At 53.3% G+C, this 13,933-nt stretch overlaps 1 protein-coding gene across 1 annotated transcript in view; it reads left to right on the top strand.

The window, feature by feature from the left end:
- The first annotated feature begins 3,578 nt into the window (after nt 1-3,578).
- RIN3 (Ras and Rab interactor 3) overlaps nt 3,579-13,933 on the top strand; it is a 117,693-nt gene continuing 107,338 nt past the window's right edge. The window contains exon 1 of the mRNA XM_046008758.1: nt 3,579-3,795. Within this exon, the coding sequence (XP_045864714.1) occupies nt 3,752-3,795 (44 nt within the window). The 5' untranslated portion in view covers nt 3,579-3,751. The remainder of the gene's footprint in view (nt 3,796-13,933) is intronic.

Below are 13,933 nucleotides of genomic sequence, written 5' to 3'. Positions count from 1 at the left end.
TTCTCCATCTTGGCTTTCTTCCTGAGTACCACTTTGCCACACCATGGCCCACATGGCTATCCTGTTACCCCAAGTTCATACTTTCCTAGCTCAGCCTGCTTGTGGTGGGGGTTGGAGGAAAATGCTGGCTTTCCCTGACAGCACCAGCAAAAACTCCCAGGGTGGGATCCTATTGGCTCAGCTTGGGTCATGTGTTCATCCATGAACCAACCACGTGCCCGTTGAGTGTAGGGCTCTGATTGGCCAGCCTAGAATGTGTTCCCTCTCAAGTGGGGATGGAAAGTTGTCCACTCAACCTGAACCCAACCTCGGGGAGTATCTCCTTAAAGGGAACCCAGGTGCTGGGGTATTAACAAACACAGGCTAGGGTAGGGGGAAGGAGCACGCGGGCCCAAGAGAAGTAGATGTACCCTCCCCAGCAGGAGTCCTGAGATCTCTGTCTAAGTGGAGGGGGGACTGCGATGTGAGGACTTGAGTGAGTCAAAGGGGGGATCCAGGAAGGACACTCAGGGCACATTCGGCAGAGGCCACAGCTAACAGAAGCTGCTCAGATTTCTGGAATCTTGGCAACTTCCTTTTCATTCAGTTACTAGCCACAGGGGCAAGGTGAGACCTCTTCTTACGTCTACCCGAGGAATTTTGTCTTCACAGAGCAGGTGAGCAACCCGCCTTGTGGAGACCTCTGTGGGGATGTGGTGAGAACCTTGGGGCTAGTCCCATGGAACCAGGCCTTGAGGGGCTCATCCTATTTCTCAGCAGTGGCGCAGGAAGCTGACAGAAGCCTTTATTGAGGGGTGGGGTATGGGAGAGCGGAGTTACTGGCAGTCTGATCAGCATGGTGGCATCTGAAAAATTGTTCTAGGTGTGATAGTTGGATAGACCTCTCCCCTGGGGCCCAGGGAGGCCTGGGAGTAGCCCACAAGCTTGTTTTAGCAACAGCAAATGACTCATACTGGCACCTGGGTGGGTGCCCATTTGCACTCGTCACTTTTACAGATGACCAAGCTGAGGCACTAGGATGTGGTTTGCCAGGACCTACCCAGCTGGCAGGTCCTGGGGTTGGACTTGAACACACGTCTGCCCTCAAAGCTCAGGTTTTCAAGCAGGAGCTATAGTCTTATCGGGGGAGATGTGGAAAGGATTCTCACCCAGGAAGGAGACCGTCGAACCCCCGGGGGAGAGGAAAGTTCAGCAGGGGCATGGTTATGACCTAACGAAGGAGGCCTTCAGGGATCTGGGCAGAGGAGGAAGTAATATGGCTGGAGCAGTCAGTGTAGCCTCCTGGAGGCTGTATTTTTAAAATAAAATAAGTTTAATTAAGATAGAATGCACATAGCATACAATTCACCCACTTCAAGTATATAATTCACTGGTTTTTAGTTTGACCACAAAATTGTGCAACTATCACCAGAATCGATGTTAGAACATTGTCTTCACTGCCCTGGCCCCAAAGAAGCCCCTGTAGCCACTAGCAGTCTTTCTCCCTGGCCTCTCCCCCCAGCCTCTAGCAACCACCATTTTACTTTCTCTCTCTATGGATTTGCCTATTCTGGACATTTTATATAAATGGAATCCTACACCGTGTGGCCCTGTGAGGAGCTGACGAGTTCTTGTCTCACAGAGTCAAAGAATGGATCTCGTGGACACAAAAGGGTAAAGTGAAGTGAAAGTTTATTAGGGGAAGGTGAGAACAGAAAGGAAAGGAAAAAAGCTCTCTAGAGTGAGGGGGTCCCAGAATGGGTTGCCCCTGGGGGTTTTTCCTGGCAATCTTCGGATGAGACCTGACCAGGAAGCTTGAGATTCTGGCGCCATCTTGGGTCGAGCAAAGACTATTGATGCCATCCTTAAAGGCTCACTTCTCTGAGGTCTGTTTTGCTCCCTTTATCTCTGGTTTTGTCCACCTCAGCATTTCTCCACATTTGGGGTTTCTATGAGGTTGGTCCCATAGCCGCCTCCAGTGAGCCTAGTCAGAGGAGTCAGGGGCCTACACCTTAACCCTTTCCTTACCCAGTCCTCTGGAACTGGCTTCTTCCAGGAGCGGGGTTGGGGGGGCATCCACACTGAAACCTGTATCAGCACTGAATTCCTTTTTATGGCCTAATATTATGCCGTGGCCTGGATACACCGTGTTTTGTTCACCCACTCATCGGCTGCTTGACAGTTGGACTGTTTTCCTGTTTTCCGCTTTTTCACTGACATGAACAATACTGCCATGAACATTCACGCACGAGCTTCCGTGACAACATGTTTATTTCCGTGGAACCGCTGCGTCATATGGTAACTGCACGTTTCACCTTTTGAGGAACTGCGGAAGGATTTTCCACAGTGGCTGCCCCACGGTCAGTTCCCACCAGGAGGCTGCACTTCCGTCCATGCGCAGAGATTCTTTCCTCTCTCGTTTCTGCCAGGCTGATTTGGTGGAAATGTCTGGAAAGGTGGGGAGGAGGGCGTGAGGGGAGCAACAGGGCGGAGGCATGGCGGGCAAAGAGTATTTGTGTGGCTTGTACCCAGAGCCCTGGACTTCAGTCCCGAGTGCACCCAGCTTGCTGTGTGGCCTTGGGCGAGTCTCCTCCACTCTTCAGGGCTCAGTTTCCTTATCCGTAAAATGAAGGTGTTAGTGGGTCTCAACTGGGGGCATCTGGCAAAGGCTGGAGACATTTTTGGTTGTTATGATGGACCAGTGATGCTCCGGGTATCTAGTGCGTGGAGGTCAGGGACGCTGCCAAACACCCTGCTGTGCATGGGGCAGTCCCCATAACAAGGAACCACCTGGCCCGAAATGTCAACGGCGCAAAGGCTGGGAAACCCTGTGTTAGACTGAGGGGGCCCTGTAAGGTCCAGTCTGTCTAGTCACTGTGAAATGCTCTGAGGGCAGTTTCGGCTAAGGAGGCATTTTTGAGTGCCCAGGCACTTAAAAGAGAGGCCTCCTGGTCCCTCCGCAGTTGCTGTGGCTCTTGTATCTATGAGAGCTCACTGGCTTTCCCACTCTCATCCCACCTAGTGTGGTAGCCAGGGTAGGTGAATTGCATGCCTGGCTTGGTAGATGAACAGACTACCTGGTGAAGTAGTGAGTTCATCGTTCGTGGAGGCATCCAAGAGGAAGCTCTGCGGTCACCTGTCGGGGAGGTGGAGGAGGCGACCTGCCTCCGGTCTGGGGCTGCCCCTGGGTGAGTCTCAGGCTCTTGCGAGTGGGAGGCAAGGCTGTGGCTCCCTGCCCCGCGGCGACAGAGTGCTCCTCGCCCAAAGCTTTTGGCTTCCCCACCTGCCGGGCCGCGGCTGAGCGGGCGGGCGCCGTGAGCGCCTTCCTTCCCACGCGACTCTTCGCCCCGTGGGAGACTCTTCCCTAAGTTTCCCTCCCGGCCCCAGCCCGAGGAGGCGGCTTTGGGCCGCTGGACGCCGCCGCCAGGCCCGGCCCCGGGGGCGCGGCTGCCGGGCTTCCGTGCGGCCCAGGGGGGCTCGGGGCCGTGCGCCGCCACCGCAGGCTTCTGACAAAACCCCCTTGACCACCAAGGCCAGCCTCTTCCTGAAAGCCCCGCTCGCTCCGATACAGGAAGTGGAAGCGAGCAAGCGCCCAGAGCGCGGCGGCGGCGGCGGCGGCGGCGGCTTCCCACTCGGCGCGGGGCTGGCGGCGGCGCCCTGCCGGGCCCTTCCCGAGGGCCAGCGCTAGGGCCATGCGGGCGCCTGGGGCACCGCGGCCCGCGCCGCCTGGCGCCTGAGCCCCTCCGCCCACCGTCCCGGAGCCGCCGGCGGCATGATCCGACGGGCCGGGGGGCCCGCGCGCGGGGACCCCGCAGGGTAAGTCCGGGGCGGGTGCCCCTCTGCTTCCCCGCCCCCGGGCGTGCTCGGAGCTCCGGGAGCGGCCCCGGCTGCCCGGCCTCGGGGCGTCGGGGGAGACCGAGCGCCACCCCCGGGCGGGACTCGGGTTCTGCGCGGAACGGGGCCGCGCTGGGGGCTGCGGGACCCGGGGACTTGGCTAAACTTTGAAGCCCAGACGTCACTGCTTGCTGCAAAACCAGCCGGCGCGTTCGGTGCCTAGGCGGCCGGGCGGGCGGGTGCTAGAAGGGCGTCTCTACCTGTCAGAGCCGGGGCGGAGGGACTGCGTGGACGCGGCCCGTTCCCCTTGACTCCTGTGCAGAAGCGATCACTCGGGGGTCCGGATCCCGCCGGCCTCCCGCACCCGCCGCTCCGCCTGCGCCACGGCGCGCGTCCCAGCAGGGCGCGGGCTGGGGGGCCAAGCTCCCTGAAACTTTGGGCGCCCGTCGCCCAGAGGCTGACAGGTCCGCCTACACCGCGGTCCCACCGGGATCCCCTCCCCTGTCCCTCAGGCGGGTCCGGGGACAGTGACCTTTGGACAGGCCCTTGTGGAGCCTGGTGCTTGGGGAGGGTCTAGGACGCACAGGCTTTGCGGGGGTCTGTGGGATCCCGGGGAGATGGCACACTGTTTGGCGGGCGTGAAGCCGAACTTGTTTGGGAACTGGCTTTCAGGCGGGGATCTCTAGTGCCTCGTTTTAGGTCCCCCACCTCCTAAGAACCCTAAGTTGCTTCTGGACGTTGCTCAGGGCTGCGCTCCGCGGGGGAAGATTCCCTCGCCCCGCCCAGCTCATCGGGCGTCTCGGGAAACTTAAGGGGGTCGAAGAGGCTCGGATTCCGGAGGCAGATTCTGGGGAAAGCCTCTTGGAACCTTCTAGGTGTCAAGGTTTATGGCCGCCCCCGCCCCACCCACCCCTCCCGGGACTGCCATTCTTGGCTTTTTGGTCTAAAAATCCCGGGCCTACTTCTGTGGTGGATACCAAGCTACTCCCTGGCCTAGCTCCCTGACCTCATCTCCCAGGGCCTCAGTTCTCTACTCTGTAAAGTAAGAGGAATGGGCTGATCTTGTGCAGTCCTGGATTGGGGAGCAGCTGGAGGTGACTGGTTCCCTCTCCGGTGGAAGAGGGGTGGCACGGAGGGGCCCTTAAACTCTTTGCATCTGAATGCCTCCCTCCTCCCTCTTCTCCCATCGCTGCCCCTCCCCGGAAATTCTGCCTGGATGCTTTCCCTTGAAAGTGACCTCTGCAAAGACAAATGTCATCCGGTAGGAAGAATTGGAAATTCTGTTGGGGAAGGAGCCCCTTAGGGGCAAGTATGTACCACACCCAGTATTGCAGGGTGGAGCTAGGAGGAGTTTCCCAGGGAGGAAGGGGAGGTGGGGGGCCAGGGTCCTGACCTCTCCAGCCCTCTCCCCCCAGGAATGACTTGGCCTCACCCACTTCCTCTTGCGCTTATTTGTTTAAACTTTTCTGCGCCTCGGTTTACTTACTCTATGAAATGGAGATGAATAATAGTAATTGTTCTCATACAGTTGTTTCAAGGATTAAATGAGATAATGCATAGAAGTTTTACACATTGGAGCACAGGGGTGTCTCATTGGCTTGAGCGTCTGATTCTTGATTTGGGCTCAGGTCAAGCCCAAATGGAGCCCTGGGTCAGCCCTGCCTGGGGCTCCCCGCAAAGTGGGGAGTCTGCTTGAGATTATTTTCCTTTTCTCCTCCCCCTGCTTGCTCATTCTTTTGCTCTCTCTCCCTAAAAATAAATAAATCTTAAAAAAAAAAAAAAGTTTTGCATATTTGCCTGTAAACTCCTTTTTTTTTTTTTTAAGATTTTATTTATTTATTTGACAGACAGAGATCACAAGTAGGCAGAGAGGGAGGCAGAGAGAGGGGGAAGCAGGCTCCCTGCTGAGCAGAGAGCCGGATGTGGGGCTCCATCCCAGGACCCTGGGATCATGACCTGAGCCGAAGGCAGAGGCTTTAACCTACTCAGCCACCCAGGCGCCCCTTGCCTGTAAACTCTTAATAGTTATTTTTGGTAATAGTAGTTATCTCCGTTTACCAGTTGTTTAGCCTTGGACGAGAGACCTGGCCTTTGCCTTATCTGTAAGTTTGGGATAATAATAAAACCCACTTCATAGGATTGCTGTGAGGTTTGGATGACTTAGTATTTAAGCAGCTGCCTAGAGGCAGCTAAGGGTTAACCTACCAGCTCAGTCCTGCTTAGAACAGTGCTGGCACATTCTAAGGAATATCTGTTTTTTGCTAAAAACACTTTATTTAAGAGGACCTCTTGTGTTGGAAGGATTCCTAAATAGTATCTCACTGAACCTTGGACCTGGTACAGGAATCCCTTTGACAACATTCCTGGAAGGTACTCACATACCTTCAGGGACTGGGCCAGGCACAAACCTAAGAAAGGAATTCCCGAACTTGAGTTGCAGCCTGCCTAACTTCTACCATATGACGACACCCTGCTCTCCCCTCGGGAGCCCAGTCCTTCTTGACTCTCAGGTCCTAAAAGGCAGTTCTGGGATGCACCCCCACACATCCCCGGTTCCCTGGGCCACACCTCCACCCGTGTTCCCGCCCAAAGATGACCAGGAGGAATCATCTAGGACTCCTCACCCCCAGGCCACCCCTGCAGACCCTGCTGACCACTCAGGGCTGAGACCAAAGTCCTAGGCTGAGGATTCTTGGAAGCCCCGTCCTTCTCGCTGGCCAGAGATGATGTTCAGACAGCCAGGAGAATGCCTCCCACTGTCCTCCCCCTGGGAGCTAGGTTGGTGTCACCTGGGCGTCAGCCCCTGGAAGAGGAGTGTGAGGATCTTGGCATGCAAGCTCCATCTACTTCTTGTTGAAAATGTCAGCTGGGGCAAAAGAAAAGGCAGACGGGCTGCCCAGTATCCTTGGTGCGGACACTTCTTGTCCTTCTGTTCGATAGATAGTGTCTGCATTGCGGGGGAGAGTGGGGATTATGAAAGCAAGCCCCGGCCTGCTTGCAGCTCATGTTCCCAGAAGAAACAGATAATCAGGGTAAGGGGTGTGGGGACCCCAGAGAGGTGGTCCTGGAGCAGGTGGTCAGGGAAGGCTACCCCAAGGGGGTGGCGTTTGGGAGAGACCCAAAGGAAGTGGGCGAGTAAGGCAAGTCCCTGGGAGATGCTCCTGGCATGTTGGGAACCTCGAGGCCGGGGAACCTGGAGTAGAGTGTGCGAGAGGAGGACAGAAGGTGGTCTGGTTGGATAACAGCTTTGGAGAGTGCTGGGGGCCACAGATGGGGTTTGCACAGACAGGTGAGCTGATTTGGGCTGGGGCCCTACTGTGGACAGACTGTAGAGGGAACAGTCAGGGAAACTAGGAAAGGAAGCTCTTCGGAGAGAGAGGGCTGCGGGCTGGGGGGCTGGGCAGTGAGGGGAGAAGCCGCAGCCACAGGATCTGGGGGAGCGGGAGAGGCGCGGAGGGTGATGGGAAACTGTGACCTGCTGAGAGGCTAGGTGCCACACTGTGCAGGAGTCACGGAGGATGTGGACACTCAGAGCCCACATTATATGTCTGATAAATTGAGAGTCTGTTGAAGATTTTATTTGAAAAAGAATTCCACTCTCGGATCTAATCCAGTCCCCTAATTTGGCGACCAGGGAAAGGAGTCCCAGAAAGAGGAAGTGACGTAGCTAAGGTCTTAGGAGCCAGAGGTGGGTCTGGGCCTAGAAATTGGGTCTCTTGAGCCTTGCGCCTGCAAGGGGTTGCCTGGGCCAAGCCCCAGGGTTTGGGAGATCCCTGGCTTTCTGCCTCATGCCTGACATAATGCAGGTGTCCTCCTGAACCCCTTGAGAAGGGTCCCTCAAGTACTCCAGGCTCTAAGACTGGGGGCTCTTCTGGGCTGCCCCCCGCCCCCCGAGCAGTGATGAACTGAGCTGGGCTTCCTTGTTTCCTTGCCTTCGGGGGCTAAGGCAGCCAGGTGGTCCTGGCTGGCACTCCGTTGGGAAACCCACCCCCTTTCAGACCCCTTTCAGACCCCTTCAGAAGGGAGTGAGGGCCTGGGAGTTATCTTGTTCTTGGCAAGCTTGCTTAGAGAGAGTGAGTGCTGCTCTGGCAGCCAGCTCTGGAACTTTCGACAGTATAACTGTTCACCCAGTGACTTTTCTAAACCGTTGATCTCCCCTTGAGCTCATCCTCCTCCCCCTCCCCCCCCCACTTGGGGGATACCAAATGGGAATGGTTCTTTGCTGCTAGAGACAGAGGACAGCCATGCAGCCACTGTTGAGGTCCCTCAGGCTGCATGGGAAAAACAACGTAACCCCCATAACCGCTAATCACCAATAGGTGCCAAAGACCCCCTATCCTCCATACACTCTTCGAGGCCTGCATGAAGCCGACGCAGAGCTTTACTTTTTCTGTTCTCCCTGACGGGGACAGCTGCCATAGGCTCCTGCCTTTGCCCACAAAGTTCCTTCCCGCCGGGATGCTGCCACCTCCTCCATGAAGCCTTCCATCCACGCAGCTCTTGGACATTGCTCCTTTTTGAATACTCAAAACACGTTTGGCATGAACTACTTATTTACCTAGCAAGACCCCCAAACTCCTTTAATGTCACATCTTCTTGTTTAGATGTCAAACTTCCAAATAAAAGGGATCTGATCTTTTACTTCCATATCTTTCTGTCCTGCATACAGCTGGCACTCCATAATTGCTTGAGGGCAATGATGCCCTGAACAGGATTCTAAAAATTGCCTCATGGTGTTCCCTTTTGTGTGCCGGAGCACCCGAACTCTTGGAAGGCGGCACAGAACTCAGGGTGGGGCCCAGGACTGGGAGGTCAGGAGCCCAGCTCCCCTTCTGCAGTAGCTGGTGACCCCTGGAGGCCACCACACTCCCCCCAGTCAGGAACAAAAGTCCTGGTGTAGGGTCCCTTCATTTTATCCTCGTTAGCTGGACTCCCCTAATTCTAGCTGTGTTCCCTTGCTTCTCTGGAGAGAGGGTGGGGGAAGGGGCCTGTTCTGGACCCCCGATAGTGCATCGTCAGCAGAAAGAGTGGAGTTAGCTGGGTAGATACATCTGGGAGAGCCCAGGCTGGGTCACTGGGTCCCAAGTGCAGGTCTGTGGTCCTCTGAGAGACTGGGAAAATCAGCTGGTGGTGTGTGTGTGTGTCTGTGTGTGTGTGTGTGTGTGTGTGTGTGTGTATCAGCCAAGATCGCCAAACCCTCTCTTCCTGGGCAGAACTGTCTGATTCTGAGACTCAGGTTTGTTTACGTGTTTGTTTTTGCCATGTAAAGCCTCCTTTCTTCTATGAAATGATTGGGTAAATGGACGGTGGTTGTTAGTCTTTCCTGTCTTTTCGGCAAAATAAAAGATTGCAGAAAGAGAGGCTGAGGAATGCTGCTGCTCTGATTGTTTCAATGGGATTTATCTCTCTTGTGCCCCCTTCACACCCACTTCTGCCCCCCCCCTCCCCAACACACACCTGGCCATCAGAGCCCAGCTAACTGTATTGTCCTTTGCTGATCTGGAAGAGGCTTGGGGCCTTGCTGGCTGAAGGACATCAGTAAGGCTGGCAGATGTCTCTAGGGTCCCACCTCATGGTGATTTGGGAGCATACTCTAGGAAGCAAATCTCTAACTCTCTCTGGGCCCCATTTTCCCCATCTGAGAAATGAACCTAGTGATCTCCAGATCCCTGCTTGGTCTGACGTTCAGTGATTCCCCAAATCCTGGCCGAAAGGCAGCAGAAGTTGGTAGCCTAGAGTAATATTGGAGCTCACAGGATTGATGTGCCAGCTGGAGATGACCTCACCTTTTTTCCTTCTGATGGCTAGAAGGGTAGACAGCCTGTGGAACAGTCTAGAAAATATGGGTACACTTTCATAAGAAACAAAAACCCAGAAAGGAGACTCTGGGTCATCACCCTGACCAAGTGCCTGGAAGGAAATGCTTTTTCTTTTCTGTGGGTTTATTTTTGGAAAGCCATTTTTGAAAAAATCGCGTCGGTTTTGGAAGCCCACTTGGGCCCTGAGCCCCTGGTACCCTGAAGAGCCTGCTGGCTGGATGGTGGGTCGGGAAGGTCGTTCTAGAGTGGTGTCTCTGAGTGTGCCTGGATTCATGAGGTGATGCCTGCCATCGCCATTTTGTGTGCAAGCTGAGGAGATGCTGAGGAGGTCACAGGCAGCCTCATGAAACAGAGCTCCTGGTGGGAAGGGTTTGACAGGGATGAGGTCCGAGAGAAGACAGGCTGGTGTTGGGCATCGGGGGGCTCCCGGTAGCAGGCCTGTCCCTGTGCAGGCGGGGCTGCAGGTGACACAGTGTGCCTCCCCTGTACCCCCCCTCACCCACACACAGTGTTATACAGTGAACCCAGACCTTTCCCTCTTGTCAGCAGGGTCCGGAAGGAGGAATAAGGATAAGTGGGTAGAGAGGAACCCTCCCCTCTGCTTAGGTGTCCACAGGGCAGTGGGGAGGGCCTTACTAACTCCGGACTTGTGTGGCTGTCAGCCTCTGCCTCTGAGAGAAGAATCCGGAAGCCACCATCATGGCCGCCACCTCCGGCTCGCCCCACCTGCCAGTACGTCCTCTCCTGCCTCAGGCCCATCTCCTGTTCATGGGGAGTGGAGCTTAAGGAGGCTACCCCAGTGGTTAAAATAGCTCTGGTGGTCGAAATTTCTGCTGGTCAGAACCAGCTCTGGCGTTCAGCAGAGCTCCTTGCCCCCATCTTGCCAGGAATTCCTGGGAGCGTTCCTACCCCAGTCAGTACTTGTTTGAAAGACGAACCAGCCTGCTGTGAAATGTCGGTTCCATTTTAAAAGCAACAGCCTAGAGAGTGGTTGTGGTCAAGGCCTGTTGCTGCCGTGTGCACTGTGGCTGAGCGTACACTCAGGCCACATCCTATGGGCTAAGGGCACCAGCCCGGGGGCCAGGCCCCCCTGCACCCTCCGTCCTGGTGCCAGGCAGAGTGACGGTTCCCATAGAACCTGGCTCCACTCACAAACCTGGCGCCCAGGGGAGGTAACGATTCTAGGAGAGGGAGACCAGAGCGGGGACCTTTGAGCCGACCCGTGAGAGGCTGCCCTAGAGGAGGTTGTCCTGTGGCCACCTCCCCCCATGAAGGTGGCCCCCATTTCCTCACTGACTCTGGGATCTTTGTCAAAGCCAAGAACTTTTTGTCCCTAGTTAAGAGATGGGACCTGAGCTGTCAACACCAACCCAACTACTTGACTGACATTTGAGAGGAGATCTCAGGGCAGATGAAAAAGCCTGTTTTCCGAAGATGGATAGAGGAGGGGTGGGGGGAATAGCCCAGGAGGAGGAAAGGGGACCACTTCAGTGGCAGAGAAGCCTTCTGCTTCCACACAGGTTGTCCCAGAGCTAAATTATTTCCTGGGTCTGAAGTGTGCTTTTTCACCCACCTCTGGAGACTAAAGAAAGGACTCTGCATCTGAAATTCACTGTCTGATGATCTCTGGCTAAACAAGCAAGCTATCAAGAAGAAATACACCAGGGACTTTTCTCCCTACCCTCCATGTCTCCAGCTTCCTTAATCTCAATCAATATCCGATGGCTACTGTAGATTTCTCCAGGGATATTGCAATTCTAAGCAAGGACTTAGCTTCCTACGGATGGCATCTGATGATAGCATTTATTCATTTATTATGCTTACTTCTTTCTGTTCTTGACATTTTTGACGGAGGATCCATCTAAAATATATTCAGAAATTCTTTTCTGGGCTAATATCTTCTTTATCCATCATCACCCATCTATCCATCCATTCATCCATCCATACACTCATCCACCCCACCTCCCATCCACTCACTCATCTTCCCATCCTCCCATCCATCTATCCATGCATCTACCCATCCTACCATCCATCCAGCCATCCTTACGTTCATCCATCCATCTATCCATCCATCCTCCATCCATTCATCCGCCCATCCATGCATCTACCCATCCTCCCATCCGTCCTCCCATCCTTATACTCATCCATCCATCTCTCCATGCATCCATCCTCCATCCATCTGTCCATCCATCCTCCCATCCTCCTGTCCAAACACTTGTTCATTCACCCATCCATCTATCCGCCCATTCATTAATCTATCCATCTATCCATTTGTTGAACATCTAGGAGTTTCCAGTTTATCTGTTACAGACAATAAGAGAAATATGCACATAATTAAATCACAGGGCACTATATAAAATCATGCCTGTGTTCTGTTACACCTGGCTTATGATGAATAGGGAGGACTTTCTGGCAAAGGCGGCATCTGGATTGAGTCTTGAAGGATGAGTAGGATGAAATAGGGCATTTGCAGAGAAGTGCATCCCAGATCGAGCAGAAGCACAAAGCAGGAAGGTGGGGAAGGACAAATTGTGTGGGGAGCCCTCAAGAGCCTCATCTGGAGCAAGGAAGAGTTCTGTGTGTAGTGAACCTAGAAAGGGACTTGGGGCCCGCTTGGCAACAGGTGGAAGAGTTTGGATTTAACCACGGTGGGGAAGACCACCACTTAGAGCAGGGCAACCCTAGGTAAATCCTGTACCTACCAGGACATCTTTCTCCTTCTGTGCCACATAGAGCAGGGAGGGATCCCTGCCTCCCAGGGTTGTTGTCACCATTCCACGAGAGGATATTGGTTCTTAGCTATTTGGGCTGAGATTAGTTGGGAGTTATTACACGTATGCATAGAGGGGATGTGTGCACGCGTGCATTTGTGCACTATTGATTTCCCTCCCAAAGTCTGTTATATACCTAAAAAAGGTCATACATCGACACACCAAAATAGCAACATTTAAAGCATCAAACATATTTCTATCTTTGAAGCTACACCCAGTCTGAGTGCATGTTTACTTGATTTCGGTCTGTGGGCACAGTTTTGATCTGTGTGTATGTGTGTTTTAGTCTACGTGCCTCTTTTCACACTGAGTGTTTCCTATATGCCTTTTTATATGCTGTGCTATGGGCATACGTTACCCACATACCATCTCGGATGGCCTTATCATGTAATGACCATTTTATTGGTTGGAGTTGACTTGTGTCAACTTCTTTCTCATTCCCTCTGTTTTTTTTTTTTTTTTTTTTTCCCTCTGTTTTAAATGAAGCTCCTGGAAACTTCTGTGGGTCTAGAGTTGGAGGACCATTTCCTTGAGAAGTATCACCATCCTAGAGTACTCAAATTCAAGGGTAAAGCAGAGCCTGTTGATTGGCCCCTGAATTTTAATTGGGTGAAAATTTTAGCTGAACACTTCCCAGTTTCCTTGAAGCTACGTGTGGCCACGTGATTAAGTTCAAGATGGTGAAATTTAAGTGGGGAGTTTAATTTGCTTGGAGATATCCTTAAAGAGAAGGGGCATGCCTTTTTCTCCTTTCCTCTTTCCTGTTGGCTGGAATGCAGATGTGATGGTTGGAGTTGAAGCAGCCATCTTGGACTCTGAGGTGAATTGAGAATGGAGGTTCCTAGACATGTTGGAGCATCATTCCACCCCAGACTACTGACTCGGACTTTTATATAACAGAGGAATACTGATCTGTCTTATTTAAATCACTGTTCTTTTAGATTTTCAGACACAGACAGACTTAATCCCAACTAACATAAAAAGTTTTCTTTCCTGTCACATAGTACCAGATTATGTCAACAATAATAAAGCTGCTTGGCAGGGCTGCCAGGTCTTCATTCCTAATAGAGGTTGGAAGGAGGAAGAGGAAGAGAGAGAAAAGACAGTTTTGTGTTGACCAAGGCTCTTATTTGGAAGACTAGATTGCAAACAATTTCTTCATCTTGGGTGTTTTGTGAGCTTTAGATTCCACCAGAAGCTGCAGACTTGTTATAGGGCAAAACTTTGCTGACCAACCACGTCTCTTCTTTCAGCCTCAGTTTCCCCATCTCTGCCATAGAGAACCTCTCATAGGTTAACCCTCCCTGTGCTGACCCTCTTCAGCTCCTTCTGAGAAGGAGTCTTCTGTCACTCCAGCACCAGAAAGACTGGGCCCAGTCTGAGCAGTGCCTGTGTCCTTGCTGGCTGCCACTGTCCATCCATCCATCCATCCATCCATTCATCCATTCACCACCTCTTCTTTTTTTTTTTAAAGATTTATTTATTCACTGTAGAGAGTGTGTGCAAGCAGGGGGAGGGGCAGAGGCAGAG

The sequence above is a fragment of the Meles meles genome, chromosome 6 (assembly GCF_922984935.1).
Source record: "Meles meles chromosome 6, mMelMel3.1 paternal haplotype, whole genome shotgun sequence".
Classification (NCBI taxonomy): domain Eukaryota; kingdom Metazoa; phylum Chordata; class Mammalia; order Carnivora; family Mustelidae; genus Meles; species Meles meles.
This window is presented reverse-complemented; position numbering and strand designations above follow the sequence as displayed.